This window comes from Chelonia mydas, chromosome 13 (assembly GCF_015237465.2).
Source record: "Chelonia mydas isolate rCheMyd1 chromosome 13, rCheMyd1.pri.v2, whole genome shotgun sequence".
NCBI classification, from domain to species: domain Eukaryota; kingdom Metazoa; phylum Chordata; order Testudines; family Cheloniidae; genus Chelonia; species Chelonia mydas.
In genome coordinates, this window is record NC_051253.2 from 3,986,359 (window position 1) to 4,007,608 (window position 21,250).

Genomic DNA, 21,250 nt, shown 5'->3' on the forward strand with positions numbered 1-21,250 from the left:
TAAAAAATTTAAAAATCTGATGCGTTTCCAAGGCGCGCGTGGACACACGCAAGCGGGGATGGTTTAGAAGCAACCAAAGAAAGAAGGCAATGAACTCTAGTAGAGTGAAGAGAAACTTCTACCACTCCTCAATATAAATACTACTGTGTGTGTCTCTCTCACCTTGGGACAGCTTTGTTTAGTGTTTCTTGGGACTGCATTGCTGGAAGATACTGGTATTCAGTAGTTGTAAGGGAAGAGGAGGCCAACTGTACAGCTGTTACAATCATGGGCTGGCCATTTGTCAAGAGGGGAAAGAGAGGACAACTTCCTTGTTACGTGCACTCCCTTGGCTGATAGTGTACAATATTGTTTACTGTTTAAATTGTTTATTGAAAAGAAACAGTTACAAAATTAGATGGAAGTGACCTAATTTAGAAACAAGATTAGATTACCGATAAGTATTCCTCTGCTAAAAAGATAACAAAAGTTTTTAATACCAGCAGTTTAACGTGTAGAGGAAAGAACATGTTAGTAATCCAGGAAGTTGCTAGGTACAGTTTGTACCAATTTTCACTGAATCATTGCCTCTTCTGAGGCAATAAACCTGCAACATGTTAAAGGAATTTCCTGACTAAAATTATTGTTACACTTTTCCATCACTGTCATAAATCCACCTCCTTGAAAGGTGGTAGCTAGGTCAAAAGAAGAATTCTTGTATCAACCTAGCTTTGTCTACAGCGGGGATTAGGTTGACCTCACTATGTCACACAGGGTGTGAAATTTTTCACAGCTCCGAGTGATGTGGCTAAGTCAACATAAGTTTTAGTTGTTTAGGCCTTGGTGGCAACAGACTTATTTTTCTGTACCTAGTGAAATTCTTAAAATATAATTCTTCATATTTACAGATATTGATGCAGTTTTGGCATGTGCTGCTTGCATCATAAATAGTTTATAGAAAGCAAAATTAAAGGTTTAAATTAATATCCTTCTAGTTTCCTAATTTGTTGAAATTCCTCACACTTTCTCCACCTTTTTCTGTTCTACTGAATTCCAGCCTCTTCTCCTTGACAATGATTAGAGTAAATGATAACCTCAAATTGCTTTGTTTTGTTTTCCTCTTTTGCCAATGTGGAGTCATAAGAGTACTGCATAATAAGTTCTTTGTTTTCCCTTCAGAGATAGGTGACATCACAATGTTATGTCTGTCAGAAGATCTGTGGGATTCTTTGTAATAAGTGGCGTTGGGAAAGCAAATATTTCTAACATCCATAGTTGTACTCCAGTAAGGAAACTGACACTAAGCCTAGTTAACTACATCTTGAATCTTAGTATGTGAGTCAAACTTGTTATGATGTACAAGTTTGTTTGGTGTGTGCGTGTGTGTAAAGGAGGTGGTTTTCCCTCTTCCTCTTACCTAACCTGTTTGTCTTGTAGATCATGGATGCATATTATGATAAGATTGTCTGTCCCAAGTCTAGTGGAGCTACTTTCTTGGCAGTATGTCGGGGAAAGGTAATGTAGAACAGAGTTTGTCATTCTTGAGAGCAAGCTGCTTTTTGCATTGAGTTTGGAAGACTGTAGCTCTTCCAGATACACAAACACACACATTTCTCTTTGCTAAAAGTAGTATCTGTAAATAATCACATATATAAAAAAGCCCTAGTGAAATAAAGGAGCAAATGCAGAATGCATAGTTTTTCCAACTCTATTTTAAGTGCACAGGTCTGTCATTCATGGGTTTTACTGGTGATACGTGCATGATCTCAAAGGGGAACAGCTTCATACTTTCCTACATTTTCTTTTGGTTGCTCACAGAAGAGCTGTATTACTGTATGAGAAGGACTGTATTAGACAAGACTTGACAAATGTTTCTGTCAGCCTAACGTTATAAAGAAACAACTGTCTGAAATGTTGTTCAATTTCAAAAGACAAGCTACAGTTAGTTCAAACCCAGTGCCTGCCCTGGAGCCCTTCTCCCCGTTTTGGTGGTTTTACAGTCATATTTTCCTATTTTTAGAAGTGAATTTGATCCTCTTGAAATGGTTGTATTTGTTTTGAATGTTGAGGGAAGTCTTATTATATTGCATTTTGTTATACGGTTCCCCAGAAGAGGAGCACACTTTTCGTAAATAGATGTTGTTATTAATGGTCATCCTCTGGTGTATGGACAGTTCAGAAAGTTCAGGCATGAAATGTATAATCAGTAATGGGTGTGCTGGCAACACAGCCTGGAAATCAGGAAGATGGTTGAAATGCTTACGACCTCAGAAACCATAGAAATAGGAGAGAAGCAGAGAAACCTCTCCTTACACCCTTTGGCTGATGTGTTACTCAGTCAAGGCCTGGTAGTAGGAAACCACTGGGATTAAAGCCCTGGCAATAAAAGTAAGGAATCCAGTTCAAACTGTTTCCACTACTCTCAAACTACAATTGTTAGATGTGTAATTTAAGGCAGAGAGGCCACAACCCCTGAACTGCTCTGAAATGTCACTTAATTCCCTGTTAGTGATTGAAAACACTGTTCATCTTCAGGCCAGCGAAGGCTTGGACTTTGCAGACATGAACGGACGAGGTGTTGTTATCACTGGGCTTCCATTTCCCCCTCGCATGGAACCAAGAGTCGTTTTAAAGATGCAATTCCTGGATGAAATGAAAAGACAAGGTTCAGGGGCACAGGTAAGATTGGGGAGCTTTTCGTAATTTTTTTTGGCCAGTCCATTGTCTCATAGTTTCTCTCTCCAGCATATGGCTTTTCTTCCCATCTCTGTGGGGCCACAGTAAGCAAACCTTCTCTATCAAACCATACAAATTTGACATCCCTCTCCCACCCCCCTGCTGGGTTGTGCTGAAATTTTAAAATCTTCAGGAGATTGCACGTGTCTGTTTCATTTCAAATGTGTGTGCACCTGGTGCACAGGATGCACACGCACCTGAAGTACAAAGAACATTTGTAACACATCTCAAAGAACAGCAGTGACAGTTCAGGTTAGTAGTCGGTTTTTCCACTTCTGATTACTGTGGTGTTTCTTCGAGTGCTTGTTCACGTCAGTTCCAATCAGGTGTGCGCATACTGCATGCATGGTTGTCGGAAAGTTTTTCCCGTAGCAGGTTGCATCAGGTCAGCTATGGAGTCCCCTGGAGTGGTACTTTCATGGCACTCAATATATGACCCTGCTGACCCGACCCGACCCGACCCCCCTTCAGTTCCCTTAGCTTTCTTCTTTAGTCTGTAGTTCAGTCTAGGTTTTAGTTACTAGTTCATTTTAATTTCCTGTACATAGTTTGGGTTAGTGTGCAAGGTTCTCCCCTATCCCTTACCTTCCCTCGGCTCTGGGGCAGGCCTCGGGGCCAAGGGCTTAAACCTTGCGGGACTTGCAGGAAGCCCATGACAATGGGTGACCCCCGGGACACATGCCTGAAGTGTCTGGGGGAAGAACACCAAACAGACAGGTGCAAAATCTGCAGGTCTTTCTGCACTAGGACAAAGAAAGAGCGGGATTTCTGGCTGAAACAACTTCTGATGGAGTCCGCTCTCTGTCCGCAGCTCGCCACAGAGTGCCGGGATCTGACACTAAGCATGTCGGTGTGGAGTGCCCCAGCCTCGGTGCGTGACACGGCACGGAGGAAAGACTCTGACTCGAGACCCTCGGCACCGGCGGTCCCCAGCACCAGAAGTGGCGCAGTCAGCCAGGCACCGCTCGCACTCACAAGTGCCGCATAGGTGGCACAAGAAGATGGACAGGGGTTGTTGCCCAGTGCCGAAGGTAGCGCCAGGCGGAACAGCAGTGCATCACACCAAGGAGCACGCAGCACCCATGTACCAGGAGTCGGTGCCGCTGACTTCGGTTCCCCGGAGGGGACTGTTGAGTCCAGTGCGCAGCGACTCCCTGGACAGGCAGTGTCAGGTGGAGGAGTTGGAGTCTCCCTCCATCCCAGTCACTTTTGAAGCCACCAGGGACCTAATAGCAATGACGGCCCCTCAACTTCTGGCTATCAGGGACAAGCCTCTGTGACACCGCATCCCGCACCATCTAGAGGCAAGCTGGCCATGATGCAGCAATCACCTTCTGTGACATGGCACCTTCACCTCGGCACTGCTCAGGTTCACCATCGTTGAGGCACCGTTCCCCAGCTCGGGACCCCATGCATGGGTCCCCGGCACCGGCGGAGCAGCACCGTTCCTCTGCTCAGCACCGCTCGAAGCCGCTGTGGTTGTGATGATCTAGATCAGTGTTGTCTGACTCGGATGGGGACTCTTTTTACTCATGCCGCACCAGGCACAGGTCGAATCGGCACAGAAGTGGGGCACCAGCAGCATGGCCTCCACATTGGCAGCCGCAGCCTCAGTGACCATTCTGGACTCCTTGGGCTTATCACCACGCCCAGGGCTCATTTTTCTGTGGCTCTTGCTCGGTAGTCTCTGAAACCCAAGCACCACAGCCATATAAAAATTGCCCAGCATCTCAGGGATCGGAATGGACGCCAGGACAGGACCCACAGTCCATCCAGGACGTTGTCGAAGCAGCCACGGTGACAGCCGGACAGACTACTGCTGCCGCGACTACATTCAGCGCAGAGTCCACAGGCGCTGACCAGGGGGATGCTAGAGAGCTGGATGATCAGGAGAACCCAGTACTGCCTCTAGCCTCCTCATCCTCATCCCCAGATGAGGCGATTGCGGGGACTTCGGCCTTGGGACATGCCCTGATAGATCACCGTGCACACCAGGACCTCTTGCACAGAATCGCTTGCAACAAGGGATTGCAGGCAGAAGAGGTTATCTAACCAGAGGACCCCATGGTCGATAGCTTGAGGCCAGAGGGTCCCTCCAGGGAAGTTCTGCCCCTGATAAAAACTATACAGAGCCATATCAAAACGCTGTGGTGACCCTGGTATCGATCCCGCCTATGGTGAGGGGCGTGGAGTGCAAGTACTTTGTCCCGTCCAAGGGATATGGGTACTTGTTCTCACACCGCAGCCCTCCTCCCTAGTAGTGACCGCGGTCAATGAGAAGGAGAGGCAGGGCCAACAAGGACCGACTCCAAAATCCAAGGAGTCTAAAAGATTAGACCTTTTTGGTAGGAAGGTCTACTCAACGGGGGCCCTGCAGCAGAGGATAGCTAATCGACAAGCTATCCTCAACAGATAGAACTTCAGCTTGTGGGCCTCCATGTTGAAGTTTAAGGAACCTACTTTATCAGACTCCAGAACTGAATTCATGGCCATTATTGACAAAGGGAGAGTGGTGGCACGAACCTCCCTTGATACGGCGGACTCTCCCCCCCGCACCTTCTCATTAGGTTTAGCCATGAGAAGGGGTTCATGGCTGCAGGCATCTGGGCTGCCCTCTGAAGTGCAGCAAACCCTTCAGGACTTGCTGTTTGAGGGCACAGGATTATTCTCAGAGCAGACAGACTCCAAGCTGCACAGCCTGAAGGACCCCTGGGTGACCACGAAGTTCCTGGGTATGCATACTCCTGCTACCCAGCGTAAACACTTCAAACCACAGCCTCAACAGCAGTGTTCCTACCCTCCTCAAAGACAGGGCTTCTATAGAAGGAGGGGTAAGAATGGTAGGCACAGACTGTTGCACCTCCCCATCAGGGCCAGAGCCCAGCCAAATCTTCGTCCGGCTCAAACCAGGCCTTTTGAAGGGACGCCCGGGGATGGCGTACCCACCGCTACACCAGATCCTTCCCAGTGCTTCCTGAATCAGCTATTCCACTTCTACGGTGCCTGGTCCCAAATAACATTAGACTCCTGGGTCCGTCTCATGGTAGAGGTGAGATATTCTCTCCAATTTTGCTCCTCCCCTCCCTCCCACCCCACTTTCCTGTCCCTCTTCAGGGACCCTCCTCATGAGCAATTCCTTATCCAGGAGGTGCAGTTGCTCCTCGCCATGGGGGCAGTGGACGAGGTTCCTCAGGAGCTAAGGGGCAGGGGATTCTACTCCTGTTATTTCCTAATCCCCAAAGCAAATGGGGGTCTCAGACCCATTTTAGACCTGCAAGGACTCAACCAGTTCTTGGTCAAGCTGAAGCTCCACATGGTCTCCCTGAGCACGATCATCCCCTCCTTGGATCCGGGAGACTGGTACACCGCCCTTGACATGAAGGACACGTATTTTCACATACCCATTCGGCCTGTTCACAGACCATTTCTGCCATTTGTGGTCAACCACAAACATTATCAGTTCACGGTCCTCCCATTCCGCCTATTGACAGCCTCCCAGGTCTCCACCATATCACTGATCACAGCCTTTCTTCGCAGGAGGCAGGTTCAGGTATATCCCCACTTTGATGACTGGCTGTTACGAGGGCGTTCCAGGGAGCAGGTGGAGTCTCAAGTCTGACTAGTCAGAGCTACTGTCGAGAGGCTGGGACTCCTCCTCAACGTGAACAAGTCAACCTTGTCACCGACCCAAAGAATAGAATTCATCTGGGTGGTGCTGGACTCGGTACAAGCAAGGGCAATCCTCTGAGGCCTGATTCCAAGTGATGACAGACATCCAAAGCCTCAGGCGATACCCCACCACGACAGCAAGGGGATGCATGAGTCTCCTTGGCAGCCTGAACTTACGTGGTCAGACATGCCAGACTGAGGCTCAGACCACTCCAAGCGTGGCTCACTTCAACTGTCACCCAACGCTAGACAGCCTAGTCTCAGTGGTGTCAGTGCCAGATCACGTACTCAAGTCCCTCGGTCGGTGGCTTGACCCTCGGACAGTCTGCAAAGGAGTTCCCTTCAACAGTCCACAGCCCTCTCGGTCTCTAGTAACGGATGAGTCAGCTCTGGGTTGGTGCGCTCACCTGGGAGATCTCCAAACACAGGATCTATGGTCGCAGGACGAGCTCTCACTCCCTATCAGTATCAAGGAACTCAGAGCAGTGTGGCTAGCCTGCCACACCTTCCTGTCCCAACTACAAGGCCCAGTGCGTGGCAGTGATGACTGTTAACACCACTGCCATGTTCTGCATCAACAGACAGGGTGGAGCTCGTTCCTCCCCCCCTATGCTGGGAAGCCCTCCAGCTATGGGAGTTCTGCATAGCCCACTGCATTCACTTGGAGGTGTCCTATCTCCCGGAGTGCAGAACAAACTATCGGATCACCTCAGCAGATCGTTCCGCCACCGCGAGTGATCCATCCATTCGGATGTCATGCATTCCATCTTCCAAAGATGGGGGTTTCCCCAGGTTGCTCTTTTGGCCACCCAGAGCAACAGAAAGTGCCCAATGTTCTGCTCCTTGCAGAAGCACAGCCTGGGTTCCATCTTGGAAGCGTTCCTGCTACCCTGGGGAGAATGCCTCATGTATGCCTTTCCGTTGGGTTCCACTTGTGCACAAGGTTCTGTCAAGATCCCCAGAGACAAGGCGAAGGTAATGCTCCTGGCCCCAGTGTGGCCCTGCCAATACTGGTACACCACACTTCTGCAGCTGTCAACTGACACCCCAATCGTGTTACCACTTTACCCTGATCTGATCACACAGGACTACGGTCGCCTTTGCCACCCAGACCTCCAGTCCCTCCATCTCACAACTTGGAAGCTTCATAGTTAAACCCAATGGCGCTCTGGTGCTTGGAATCTGTAAAGAATCTGTAAAGAATCTGTAAAGAATTTCTCGGCAGCAGAAAACCATCTACCAGGGCCACTTACCTAGCTAAATGGAAAAGGTTCACTTGCTGGTGTGCCCAGCATCGCACACCTCCACTCCAGACACCTATACCACTTGTCCTGGAGTACCTCTTATACCTGAAACACCAGGGCCTGACAGGATCATCCATCAGGGTGCACCTCGCTGCTATCTCTGCCTTCCACCCAGGAGACTTTGGGTGTTCCATGTTCGCCAACCCCATGGTTGGGCGTTTCCTCAAGGGCCTGGAAAGATTCTATCCACAGGCTCGACAACCTGTCCTTGCATGGGACCTTCATCTGGCCCTCGCAAGACTAATGGTGGCCCCCTTTCTAATGGCTGGTGACTTGTTCCCTTCTATATTTGTCATCGAAGGTGGCATTCCTGGTTGCCATTACATCAGCTAGGAGGGTGTCCAAGTTAAAAGCACTAACCTCCGACCCACCCTACATGGTCTTCCACAAGGACAAGGTTCAACTCAAGCCTCACCCAGCCTTCCTTCCCAAGGTGGTGTCCCAATTTCATAGTAGCCAAGACATTTTTCTACCAGTCTTTTATCCCAAATCTCATACTGGTATGGGAGCAGAGGCTTCACTCACTGGATGTCCGGCGTGCACTAGCATTCTACATCGAGCACACTAAGCCTTTTAGGAAATCGAACCAATTATTTGTGGCAGTGGCAGACCAGATGAAAGGGCTCCTGGTCTCTTCCCAAGGCATTTCTTCCTGGATCACAGACTGCATCCACACATGCTACGAACTGGCTCAGGTCCCAGCCCTGGCTATTACGGCACACTCCACAAGGGTGCAAGCCTTGTCAGCTGCTTTCCTGGCCCAGATCCCCATTCAGGAGATCTGCAGAGCTGCAGCCTGGTCATCGGTGGATACGTTTACCACTCACTATGCTATCACACAGCATGCCAGAGATGATGCAGCATTTGGCAGAGCGGTGCTCCAGTTAACAGTTCGTTAGCTCTGACCCCATCTCCAGGGGAGAGCTTGGGAGTCACCTGATTGGAATCGAGGTGAACAAGCACTCGAAGAAAAAACGGTTACTCACATTCTCGTAACTGTTCTTCGAGATGTGGTGTTCACATCCATTCCAGTACCCACCCTCCTTACCCTCTGCTGGAGTAGCCGGCAAGAAGGAACTGAAGGGTGGTCGGATCGGCAGGGTCGTATATTGAGTGCTACTCCGGGGGCTCCACAGCTGACCCGACGAGAGCTGTTAATGGAAAATCTTTCCAACGACATGCACATGGCGCGCACACACCTGATGGGAATGGACATGAACAACACATCTCGAAGAACAACAGTTCCAAGAAGGTGAGTAATCCTTTGTTATAATCAAACACAGGCCATACATTTTTTTGAACACAGTTGCAGTCAAAATAGCTTGAATGCATGGTAACCATTTATCTTTCAAAGGGAATATTTGGCCCGAAAGGAAATTGGTCAGGACGTATAAACCATGGGTGTGGTGGACTCTGTTTGGCAGCCTTTCAGGTTTGAGTACAAATACTATGTAATTTTTCTTTATCATCTTGCAGGGTAGCTGTTGGCTATTTAATAACATGGTAAGTGCTTTGTAGGGCCCGGGCTATAAGCCCTAATTCGGTGGCTAAACAGCAGAATTATTTATTAATAATTAGGTCAGGGTTCCATAGCAGTTAGTAGTGCCTCAGTTTAGTCGGAAGTGATTGCTTTAGCAGAGTCTTGCACTTGACTCTCACTTTTTAGAGATACATTTGTAGCATGTATTGGAGACTGAGACAAGTAGCCCCTGCACTGAGAATATATTTTACCTACAGTAACTCCTCACTTAACATCATCACAGTTAGTGTTGTTACATCGCTGATCTATTAGGGAACATGCTCCTTTAAAGTTGTGCAATGTTCGCTTATAACGTTGTTTTGCGGGTGGGGGCTCGGAACTAGGGTGGGCTGGCAGCCCCCCACTAGTTCCTCTCCGCTACCACCCCCCAGTGCTTCCCACCTGCGAGCCCTGTGGATCAGCGCCTTCCCTCTCCTGAACGCAGCGAAGCAGCTGTTTCGCCACATTCAGGAGGTTCTGGAGGAGCAAGGACACGGCTCGCAGCCTCCCCGCTCCCTCCCCGCTTCTCCTGAATGCGGCAAAACAGTTGTTTCACCATGTTCAGGAGGAGGGGGGAGGCGCTGATCCGCGGGGCCCGTCGACAAGCAGGAGGCGCTGGGGAGTGTGTGGAGGGGAGCTGATGGGGGGCTACCAGCCCACCCTGGTTCCAGGCCCCCACCTGCTAGCTCCAACGGGCTGCTCTTCCAGAGAATCCCACAAGTAGTGGACAAAGTACTGTACTAGCAGGCAACGAAAAAAATCCCTGGAACCTAACCTCCCCTATTTACATTAATTCTTATGGGGAAATTGGATTCTCTTAACATGGTTTCGCTTAAAGTCACATTTTTCAAGAACATATCTACAACATTCAACAAGGAGTTACTGTATTTGACTAGCCTGATCCTCTCTCTCTCTCCCCCCACCCCCCTCCCTTTTTAGTATTTATCCGGGCGTGAGTGGTATCGGCAGCAGGCTTCCCGGGCTGTGAACCAGGCCATCGGCAGGGTTATCAGACATCGCCAGGACTATGGTGCCATTTTCCTTTGTGACCACAGGTGAATTCTTCTGTTGAATAGGATGGACTATAAACGATGTATGTGTCAACATTCCTGTGTCCAACACACACAACTGTATGTACTGTGTGTATAAGTGCATTAGTATGACTAGTTGAAGACTACAGGTCATTAGTGATCATCAACGAGCTAGGTGTCATTCTCCCTAATAAGTGAAAATAACATACATGTTCATCCTCTGTTCTCCTTTCCCAAAAGCTTCTTTCTCCCTATTCCCTCCATGAGGCTGTTAGTAGTATTAGCAGATGCAGAATAAGCTGTGAGTGATTATTTGTGGGGGTGTGTAGGTAGATATCTTTTTTTATACATCTTTTTTAACCCTTTTCATGCCGGGAGTTAGAACTTCCTGAAATGCTAATACAGGTTATGTGAATACAGGGGTTCCAGTCCTGCTCTACACTAAGTTTGAGAAGAGAGTAAATGGTAATTGAAGTTTTTAAGGGAGGTGCAGGAAGAAGTTACATATTGCCAGAAAATCTAAAAATGGTCTCACTTGTATTTCTAAACAGAATCATGTTTCTGGGAAATGAGTGAATTCCTGCCATTGCCATGAAACATGTCAGCTTGAGTAGGAGATTTGTTTGACCATTCTGCAAGGTGTGTTGGTAGCTGTGTTGTGAACCTTCTGAGCATGCATATCCTCCTTGTTTCTTAAGGATGAGACTGAATCACCACTTTGTATTTTGCATGCTTCCAATTTCGGTTTCTGAAGAAGAAAGCTAGTTATTTCCATTTTTCCATAATGTTTTGTTTCTCAGGCCTTTCATCTGGTCTCTGCAGTACATGCAGCTTCTTCCTTTTGTTTATTTCTGACTTAGCCCCCAGAAACTGCTGGGTACAATAAAGTTTCATTCAAAAATAAACTATCTCAAGATTGGTATTAATGATTATGGGGTAGATGACCCAGAGAACTAATAGTCTAGAACAGGGGTTCTCAAACTGGGGGTCGTGACCCCTCAGGGGGTTGAGGTTATTACATGGGGGGGTCGCAAGCTATCAGCCTCCACCCCCAAACCCCGCTTCACCGCCAACATTTATAATAGAATTAAACATAAAAAAGGTGATTTTAATTTATAAGGAGGGTTGCACTCAAAGGCTTGCTGTGTAAAAGGGGTCACCAGTACAGAAGTTTGAGAACCACTGGTTTAGAATGAGCCTTTCGTTTCTGGACATCTGGGTATGAATCCTGGTCTGTGTTCACAAGTGGAAATAAATGTGGTGGTTTCAGCCCAATCCCTAATGAGCATTTTTCTACCTTATGCAGCTGCCAGTCAGTTTTGGATAGCATGATATAACTGGTGCCTAGCAGGAATGCTGAAGTTCAGTACAGAGCTGTAATGATAGACACAAACACCCTGGCTCCAGCAAACTCTTGCTCTCCTGGGGACAAAGATCAATCCCAGTTTTTTTTATGTTCTTACCCACCTGCTTGTTTTTACTGTTCCTGCTTAGCTTGGCATTCCCAGGAGTAGGGGGATAGTCATACTATGAAATTTAATTTGTAATGTTGAGGACAGTGTCTGCGTATGCTCTTAAGACTTCAGTCACATCCCTGTTCCAGCTCCTCAGGTGATGTTCAAAGCTGCCTTCTGCTGAGAGATTAATTTAGTGGAGCTGTTTGAAGGATTTTTCTCCCATTTTCCAATTCTCCACAGGTTCGTGAACAATGATGTAAGATCCCAGCTACCCTCCTGGGTCCGCCCTTATGTCAAGGTTTACAACAACTTCGGGCATGCAGTCAGAGAGGTCTCCCAGTTCTTCCGTATTGCTCAAAAAATCGTAGGTATTGTGAGACAAAGAAGGAGTTTTTGTCCAAGGGTGTCAGGGAGTAAGCGCACTCAGCCGTAGGAGGGTTGGGCAGAGGATCTCATCATTCTTAAGTGATCTCCTTTACTCAGGATTCTGAGGGTCAGCCCTCCCAGGGAAGGGCAGGGTATGTGTCACCAAGCTACAGGGCTTTCTGGGTTAGATTTCAAAGGAAAAAACTCTTCTCTTGTCTTCCTCTCATCCAGACTGCCCCTACACACAAGTTGCTTTGGTCTGATATATAAAATGAGGGAGTGAAACTGAAGACTCCCCTCGTCACCCACATGGAGAGGACACAAGTTTGGAAAAATTGATCAGACTCTCAAATTATTTAGGTCCAAGCTGGCTGGTATGTAAAACAAGAAGCAGCAGCGGTTAATAGCACAGGCCAGAAATCATCCTATCATTTGCCCTTTTGGTACTAGGACATCTTTAATACTTTGGCTTCTGCCTTGGCAATAAGGAGCTCTTTGATTCATTAGTACAATACACAAAAAGAAAAAGGGTACTTGTGGCACCTTAGAGACTAACAAATTTATTTGAGCATAAGCTTTCATAAGCTACAGCTCATTTCATCGGATGCATGCAGTGGAAAATATAGTGGAGAGATTTTATATACACAGAGAACATGTAACAATGGGTGTTACCATACACACTGTAACGAGAGTGATCAGGTAAGGTGAGCTATTACCAGCAGGAGAGGGAAAAAAAAAAACTTTTTGTAGTGATAATCAAGGTGGGCCATTTCCAGCAGTTGACAAGAACACGTGAGGAACAGTGGGGCGGGGGGAATAAACGTGGGGAAATAGTTTTACTGTGTAATGACACATCCACTCCCAGTCTTTATTCAAGCCTAATTTAATGGTGTCCAGTTTGCAAATTAATTCCAATTCAGCAGTCTCTCGTTGGAGTCTGTTTTTGAAGTTTTTTTGTTGAAGAATTGTGACTTTTAGGTCTGTAATTGAGTGACCAGAGAGATTGAAGTGTTCTCCGACTGGTTTTTGAATGTTATAATTCTTGACGTCTGATTTGTGTCCATTTATTCTTTTACGTAGAGACTGTCCGGTTTGGCCACTGTACATGGCAGAGGGGCATTGCTGGATGTGCCACAAGTACTCTTTTTTTTTTTCTTTTTGCGGATACAGACTAACACGGCTGCTACTCTGAAACCTGTCATAGTACAATACAGTTTGCATGGTATAGTGAGGCACGGCTGATAGACAAAGGGATTTTGAAGTTGAGGGCTAAGTGTAAGATGGTGCCTTCAAAAGAATACACAGTAAAGGTGGCAGGGTACATTGTGTAAGTATTTGTGTGTGAGAGGTGTGAGCCTGAAATTGAGCTTAGAATTCTCATGCATTTAGAGGGGGTTCAAAAGAGAACTATCTCATTGTAAAGGTGGGCCAAAGAATAGTGCATCTGAATCAGAAGGGGCTGCATTGCAGAGAGAACATCAAGATTTTGTGTGATGCTTCCCACTCTGACATCCCTTTAGAGTTGCATTATCTCTCTGTTCCACCTTCGTGTTTCTATGCTGAACCTCCCCATCTCTGCTTAATCTGCCCATGCTAATTTCTAATTATTCAGTCGCATCTCAGGTACATATGTGTTCAGACCTCTCAAAATCCAGTTTATCTTCAGCTTTGCTCCTGGGTTCTTTCATTGAAATACGTTGAGACTTTGAAGTGGAACGGTAGTGTTTGCCTAGTGTAACATTTTCCAGTCTTTGTGCAGATGCCCCCACCCCCAACACGGAGCTCCTGCTCTAGCACCATATGTGAAGGGGACCCGACATCATCCACGTCATCTGGGCAGCCCCTGTCTCGGACAAAAGCCAAGAATTTAGATGACCATGTTCCTAGTTTGAAGAGGAAGCGAATGGGTAAGTCTGGGTGTTTACATTTCTAAATTGTTTACAATTGTGTCTTCCTTGTATTATAGGAAAACACATAAATTGAACTTTTTTTTTTTAATCCAAAGATTCTGAGCCAAGCCAGAGGTGGAGCAGGGAGACTAGGAAATGCAGAGGGGCAAGAATCCAGGAGGGGTTAAACAGAGGAGGGCCAAGAATCAAAGGATATAGACTAACAGAAGGGGTCTGGGGAAACACATGGGGGAATGGAAAGACTGGAAGGAAGAGACTGATAGGTATGGAGTGGGGACCTGAAGGTGGTTGGGTACCAAAGCGCATGAGATGACAGCAGACTGGGGTGCATGGAAAGGGGGCAGCATATGGGGGTAGAGAGAGGAGGCGACCAGACAGACAGGAAAGAGTCTTTTATTTGCATTTAAAAACTCCAAACATCTCACATTTTCTAGCTTTACAACTCAGCTTTCACTGTGAATAAATACATACCATCCCCCGCTCCATTGGTACAGGTGCCTGAGTGTTTCTTTTAAGGGTTTTAAATTGGAATTGACAAAAATGAAGAACTGTCTGGCCACTGAGATGTCCAGGTGGAGGGAATATCAAATAGTTACCCCACCTGAAATATTTTGGTATTTTTCCTCCTTGATGAACAGCCTCGAACATCTGAGGCTTCAACAGGTTGAATTTCATCATGGATTTATTTGATATGGCTTGAATTCTGACCAAGGCTGACTATTCTGGAAGGCGAGATAGTCTGCTGCTTAGAATAGGCGACAAGAAGTCAGAAGGCTTGGGTTCTGATCCTGACACCGCCACTGACTTGCCATCTGAAACCCTGCCTCCATTTTTCCATCTTCAAAATGGGGGTGATAATTCTTGTTCACCTTTGTAAAGTATTTGAAATCCTCCTAATAAAGATGCTAAATGCTGTTAGCTACATACCTCATCTCCCATTCTGTTCAATACTAGTCTCCTTTACATTGTGATAGCGCCGAAAACAAAATGAGGGCATTGACATCAAATGAACCAGTGACCTAAAAAATTGAGCTTAACTGATGTCAAAGGTAAAATGTTTTTCATGCCAAAGAAACTAGAACAGACCATTCTGTTGTGGACTACTTGCTGTTCCTGAATTTGACAATGTTTCATTGCACAGTAAATATGGTCTCCAAGCCAGATGGTGTTCTTAGAAATTATTCTTGCTTTCCTGATACTTTCTGATTAGAGAGACAAGATGGGTGAGGTAATATCTTTTATTGGACCAACTTCTGTTGGAGGGAGACAGACAGCCTTTTGAGATTACACAGAGCTCTTCCTCAAGCCACTGTGTAATCTCAAAAGTTCATCGCTCTCACCAACAGAAGTTGGTCCAGTAAAAGATATGACCTCACCCATCTTGTTTTTCTAATATATTGGGACCAGCATAGCTACAGCAACTCTGCATACAACTTTGTCTGATTGTTACTCAGATTGTTTTGCCAAAAGTAAAAGTATTTAGCTACTCTACTTAGTAACTGACACACAAAGGTAGGTAGTCTCACAAACTAAAGAGAAATAGGTGATTTTTTGTGTGTGGGGAGAATGCCTTTTTAGAAGCATCAAACTGATGTTGCCAAAACCTGGAACTGTAGGGTTAAAGTATCTACAGACAGACACAACTGGGCCCTAAAGGATGAGAATATGTTTCATGGACAGGAAGCTTGAATAAATGGCAATAAGATGTCAGTTTGGTACATGTAATGACAAGCACTTTGTAAGCTCAGTGAGGTGATTGTCTAGTATAGTAATTTACGTGGCTAATAGTAGCTAATAGTCTCACTTTAACAAGTAAAAAAAAAAAAAGTCTTCTGTAACACCATAGAAAATGTGTGTGTTAATATTAATCTTGTGCCATGTCAAAAGTTAATTACTCAGACTTCACTCCAGGAATTGGGCTCTGAGGGCAATTCAGAGACCCACAATGTTTAAACACAAATAACTTTGGTAGTAAGAGTGGCAGTAAGATTTCTGAAGATCACTCAGTGTAAAGTGTTTTGAGTTTAAATATGATTTTATTCAAGCTTTCCCTGATGTAGAAGTCCATCCTTTAAATACAGAAGTCAGAATTACAAAGGTTGTGACAAAGTTCCTCCTCTGTCTTGGTGGGTCCTGCGCTTATTGGCAGATTTGCTTACCTCAGAGGTTCATGGCAGCCCTCAGTTTGGCCACTTTCGTGGCTCAAGTCTGCCGTTCACTCAGTTAGCCTCATCACTGGCCAGCATGGGGAAAAGGAAGAAGAACGATCCCCGCAGTCTCCACTGATCCACCTAGTGGATCGGGGAACAGGCCAGAAACTTTCCCCTCTGGTGGAACCCACAGCCCAGGTCAACTCCTCTGGTATCAAGTAGGGAGTTGGGGGGAACCCGGGCCCACCCTCTACTCCGGGTTCCAGCCCAGGGCCCTGTGGATTGTAGCTGTCTACAGTGGCTCCTGTAACAGCTGCATGACAGCTACAACTCCCTGGGCTACTTCCCCATGGCCTCCTCCCAACACCTTCTTTATTCTTACCACAGGACCTTCCTTCTGATGTCTGATAATGCTTGTACTTCTCAGTCGTCCAGTAGTACGCCTTTTCACTCTCAGCTTCTTGCGCCCAGCTCCTCACATGCGCACCACAAACTGAAGTGAGCTCCTTTTTAAACCCGGGTGTCCTGATTAACCTGCCTGTCTTAATTGATTCTAGCAGCTTCTTGATTGGCTGCAGGTGTTCTAATCAGCCTGTCTGCCTTAATTGTTTCCAGAAAGTTCCTGATTGTTCTGGAACCTTCCCTGTTACCTTACCCAGGGAAAAGGGACCTATTTAACCTGGGGCTAATATATCTGCCTTCTATCGCTCTCCTTTAGCCATCTGGCCTGACCCTATCACAAGATATAAAGTCCCCAAGTTGGAACAGATCAGCTAAACTGACTTTTGTTGACTCAGCTATTCAGTGCAGTTCTACTGCAAGTGAGACAAAAGATGAGAGAAACCAGCACACACTACTGGGTTGCCCCAGAGGGTTAGAAGGGATGTTTGGTAGGAAATCCTGTAGAATCCATCAGAGTTATTGGAAACATTGGCATGTCGCCAGGCATGTAAGAGGAGGGGAAGGTATGTCAATTTCTTCTTGGCGTATGTGTCAGCGTTGATCCCACTGTAGGGTCCAGATACGTTTTGACCAGCAGTCTGTCAGAGCTGCACAGGGGTCCTACTGAGCTGCCTCGTGTTCTATAGAAGGGCAGGGTGACTGCCACCCTGCTTCACTTCCTTCTTACCGCCCATGGCAGCGAGATGGAAATCAGTGAGTGTCTGACCCATTAGTTCTTAAGTCAGGCAAAATTCCTTCTGGTTCTGCTGAAAATCTTCAGAATCACTTCTCATCTTCTGTTTCAACCACTGTGGACTGATCACTATATTAGAACTGAACACTTCTTCTCAGACACACCTTACAGACTCCCTGTCCAACCCTCCCCTATCCCCACCTCAGCCCCACCGTACAGTGTTTCTATAGCGATGAATTCAAAATCTGCAGGCTTCTAACCCTGTCCATCCTGCGATGGACTAATTCCCCTTAAAGACAGGCACAGTAGATGTCATTTTCTGCTTGGGTGAATCTCATGTTCTGAGCAGGTGCTCAGTATACTTAGACTGGACACCACACAAGTCATGAGATGTGAGGTTGAAACTCCACCTTCTGGGCCCAGACTACAGATCCAGAAGCAACAAGCTACTGAACAAACAAGCATCATTTAGCACCCCATCAAGCAGACAGGTGACAAAGACTACCAAGGAGAATACACCACCGAGAAAAGGCCCGTCACCGACATCGGCACCAGCACCAAAGTTGACCTCTGCTTTGATGACAAAGCTGGCACCAACATATCGTACACTGAAGTCGAGCATTGGAATTGGCCACTCTGAGGACCGGAGCAGAAGCTTAAAGCCCTCCCACACAGCGTCCTCCCACACAGACAGGCACAGCAGGACCTCTGGGGAGAAGCCCTCCAAGACCCTCACAGTATCGAGGGATGGAGAGAAAGATCAGATTCTCCTGACAGCGATGGTCGTACCATTGGTGTCAATCCTATCCTTGTGGGATGATGCTCAGGCTGAACCAGGCCCATAGTCAGTGGTGAGCTATCCACTGGCATGGACTCCAGTCCTGAAAGTGGCTTATATGTCAGCATCAACCCTGAAGGAGTTATGCTCCTCACCATCACCGGGGCCATACATCAAGCAAGCAATTGAACATCAAGGCACATTTCACCAGAGCACAGGCAGCAGCATCTGCCTGCTTGAGGAATGTGCTAGTCTCTGAGTTCTGCAAGGCAACTGTGTAGAGCAACTCACTAACTTTTCTGGTTCTTTGAAATTCCAAGGAATTCACTTTGGATCCCATGACCTGCCCTTCATCCCTACTTTTCAGGTTCCTTTGCAACACAGGCTTTGAATTGCAAGGGAACTCAGGGAGGATTGCAGCTGCCCCATATTTTATGCCCTCATATGAGAGCACAAGGAGGCATAGTTCCCATATATAGCTCCAATGGACATCACTTGTCTGTCTGTCTGTCTGTCTGTCTCTCTCTCTCTCTCTCTCTCTCTCAGAGAGTCAGTCTTGTTCATGTAAGGCATGTGCTCACCTATTGCAGGATCCACCCTGACTGTCTACATCTTGGAAAACCACAGTTACTGCAGGGTAAATAACAGGTCTGTTTACATTCTGTCTTGATGTTGTAGGGCTGCTGGGGGATGGAGCAACCAGCCTGTGTGTGGAGTACGATCAAGAGCTGATCTCATCAAGGAAGCAGCCCATTGGGCTCCTGGATGCATTGGAGCACAATGAGAAGAGCAGTGAAGGGGCAGAAGATGACTGCTTGCCAGGAGAGGAAAAGGTAATGGTGATCGCATACAGAAGAGCTGTATGTAGGTTTGAGTGAACTACTGGTCCTAAAGTTAAATGTTTGGTTGACAATTTATGGGTGCCGGATCCAAATCCTTTCCAAAAAATACCTTGTAATTCATCACCATTAACAAGAAAGGTCTAGAGATGAGCTTGAGTAATAGCTTTTTTTTGGAGAAGGACACCCTGCCATGTTCTAGTATGTGACCTACACATTCACAGTGGTGCTAATAATGAACTTATCGCTGCTATAGGTGAGACACAGACTGCCAGAAGTTAGCATTCTACTTTTAGGCCTGAGGAGTCCTCAAAAAGAGGTTGCTATATATGCAGAACCTCATGGTGGACATTCACTGTAGTTGTTTGAATGTGAATATGTATTACAGGAAAACTGGAACTCCTTCTGAATTTTTATCTGCATGTGGAGCAGCATTCAAATGGGAAATGGACTCCTTGGCTCTCAGAGCCCACACTGCACAGATAGAAGTACCTTATCACTGAGCCACAGGAGCCCTGCAATGCCATTGCATAGTAGGGTTAGTAAGCGTCTTCTGTGCTACTGCTTTTCCTTAGGCCTCTTCTAGAGAGAGAATAGTCTCTAACTGGGTGGTCTAAGTGAAATACATTTCTGATCAGGCTGGTTTCTTCCCGCTATTCCAGAAATGAATTTTTTGCAACTAGTGATGCAGTTTCGTTGGAGTAGCCTGGTTTCTTGTCTCAATATGGCCCCTGACTCCATTACATGCAGGAATAGTTTTACTGTTCCTGCTAATCAGTTTTCTTTAAGACAGAGATGTCTCTTATGAAAATATTGCTTTCAGGGCTATTTTTTGTGCATAGAGCTGTTCAGTATGGGGTGCCATTTGCCAGTCGGGAATAAGCACCCTTTCACCTGAACCCATTTGATTAATTAAATCAAATGAATTAAAAAGCCATATGGTAGTTGTGTTTATCCTGCTCAAACTCGCACAGCTTTGAGCATCTCTAGGCAGTGAGAACTGCAGTTATGAAAGAGAAGAACATCAATGGCCACTTCTTAAACCCAACATATCTTGAGGGTATTTTTATCTTCTAAATTTAAATCTAAAAACCAACTATGAACAAAGATCTAGGTGAATGACAAAGTAAGTATTCAGCAATCATATACGAGCAGGCAGGATTGTATTCGTACCCTGCTGAATATGCAAATATATTCTTTGAGTGCTTGCTCATGTCGATTCCATTGTAGGTGTGCATGCGCCCATGTGTGCAGTCATCGGAGATTTTTGCCGTAGCAGTATCCGTAAGGCCAGTTGTCGTCCCCTTGAGTGCTGCGCTCATGCACTGGTATATCAGGCGCTGCTGGCCCTACGGCCTCTCAGTTCCTTCTTACCACCCGTGGTGGTCAGTCGGAGCACCTTTCCTTGTTCATCAAGGACTTGTGGTTTTCTTACCATGGACTTTTTGCCTTTAGGCTTTCTGCATACTTATTTTTAGTGTTAAGTACCTGTTTATTGCAGTAGTTAGTGTTACTAGTTAGGTCCCAGTGGGATTTTAAGCCCTGTGAATCCTGTAAGAAGCCTGTGCCTGTTAGTGACCCCCCACGGTAGCTGTCTCAAGTGCCTGGGGGAAGTGCACATTAAAGAGAGGTACTGAATTTGTAAAAACTTTCGGCCTCGCACGCAAAATGAGAGAGACATCGGGCTCAGAGCCCTCCTTATGGAGTCTTCCCAGGGTCTGAGCCGTCCCGCCATGAGTCTCCCAGCACCTCAGCATTGGTACGAAGTGTGCCACTGGCACCGGGGCCCACTTGTCACTGCTGTGCGTTGCTGGTGCCAAAGAAGAGGGCTAAGAAGCATGGCGCTGTGGCACCAACAAAAAGGGGCCAGTTAGCAGAAAGCAAAGAGCCTGCCTCGAGTTACCTGCCTACCGCAGAGCCCCGCAGTTGGCCCTCTCCTGTCCGGGCCGTCAGCCTGCTGAAAGGTCCTCCTCCGACTCCTGCAAGCGGGACTGGACTGACTCCCTTGCTGGCACTGATGCCTTCAAGAGCCCTGGCTTCAAAGGAGCACAGCTCTCCACCTGTGCTACCAGTGCCACAGGTTTCGGCTAAGGCTCCCCCAGAGGGCAAGCCAGCCGACAAGGCTCCCTAGGGAGTAGTGGAGTGCCGCCGATCCCTTGAGATGATGGTGCGCTCTCCTCCTCCATACCGCCAGGCACCAGTGCCATCGCTGAGATCGGCGGATACTTATTGTCGGTCACCGGCTCCATGGTCACGGTCGCTGTCATCTCAATTCAGCTTGCCGAGAGGGAGGCGCTAGTCCAGCTATTATCGGTGCCGATTGCCATCCCAAAGGTCGTCATCCCAACACCGATCCCAGTCACCGACACAGTGGGAA

The 21,250-nt window shown here is 46.9% G+C and overlaps 1 protein-coding gene across 40 annotated transcripts in view; it reads left to right on the forward strand.

Annotated features, from left to right (window-relative positions):
* RTEL1 (regulator of telomere elongation helicase 1) overlaps window positions 1-21,250 on the forward strand; it is a 120,305-nt gene that overhangs the window by 64,032 nt on the left and 35,023 nt on the right. For 16 of the 40 annotated variants that reach the window (XR_005227839.2, XR_005227840.1, XR_005227841.1 and 13 more), the window contains 8 exons: window positions 1,417-1,494; window positions 2,515-2,658; window positions 9,165-9,191; window positions 10,147-10,262; window positions 11,936-12,059; window positions 13,142-13,198; window positions 13,821-13,968; window positions 18,713-18,867. Coding sequence is in view for 37 of the 40 variants with exons in the window: in XM_037915529.2 (XP_037771457.1) it covers window positions 1,417-1,494; window positions 2,515-2,658; window positions 9,165-9,191; window positions 10,147-10,262; window positions 11,936-12,059; window positions 13,142-13,198; window positions 13,821-13,968; window positions 18,713-18,867 (849 nt within the window). In the remaining 3 variants the exon portion in view is untranslated. The remainder of the gene's footprint in view (window positions 1-1,416; window positions 1,495-2,514; window positions 2,659-9,164; window positions 9,192-10,146; window positions 10,263-11,935; window positions 12,060-13,141; window positions 13,199-13,820; window positions 13,969-18,712; window positions 18,868-21,250) is intronic. The other 24 variants (XM_043527143.1, XM_043527144.1, XM_043527147.1 and 21 more) reach the window with 5 other exon arrangements.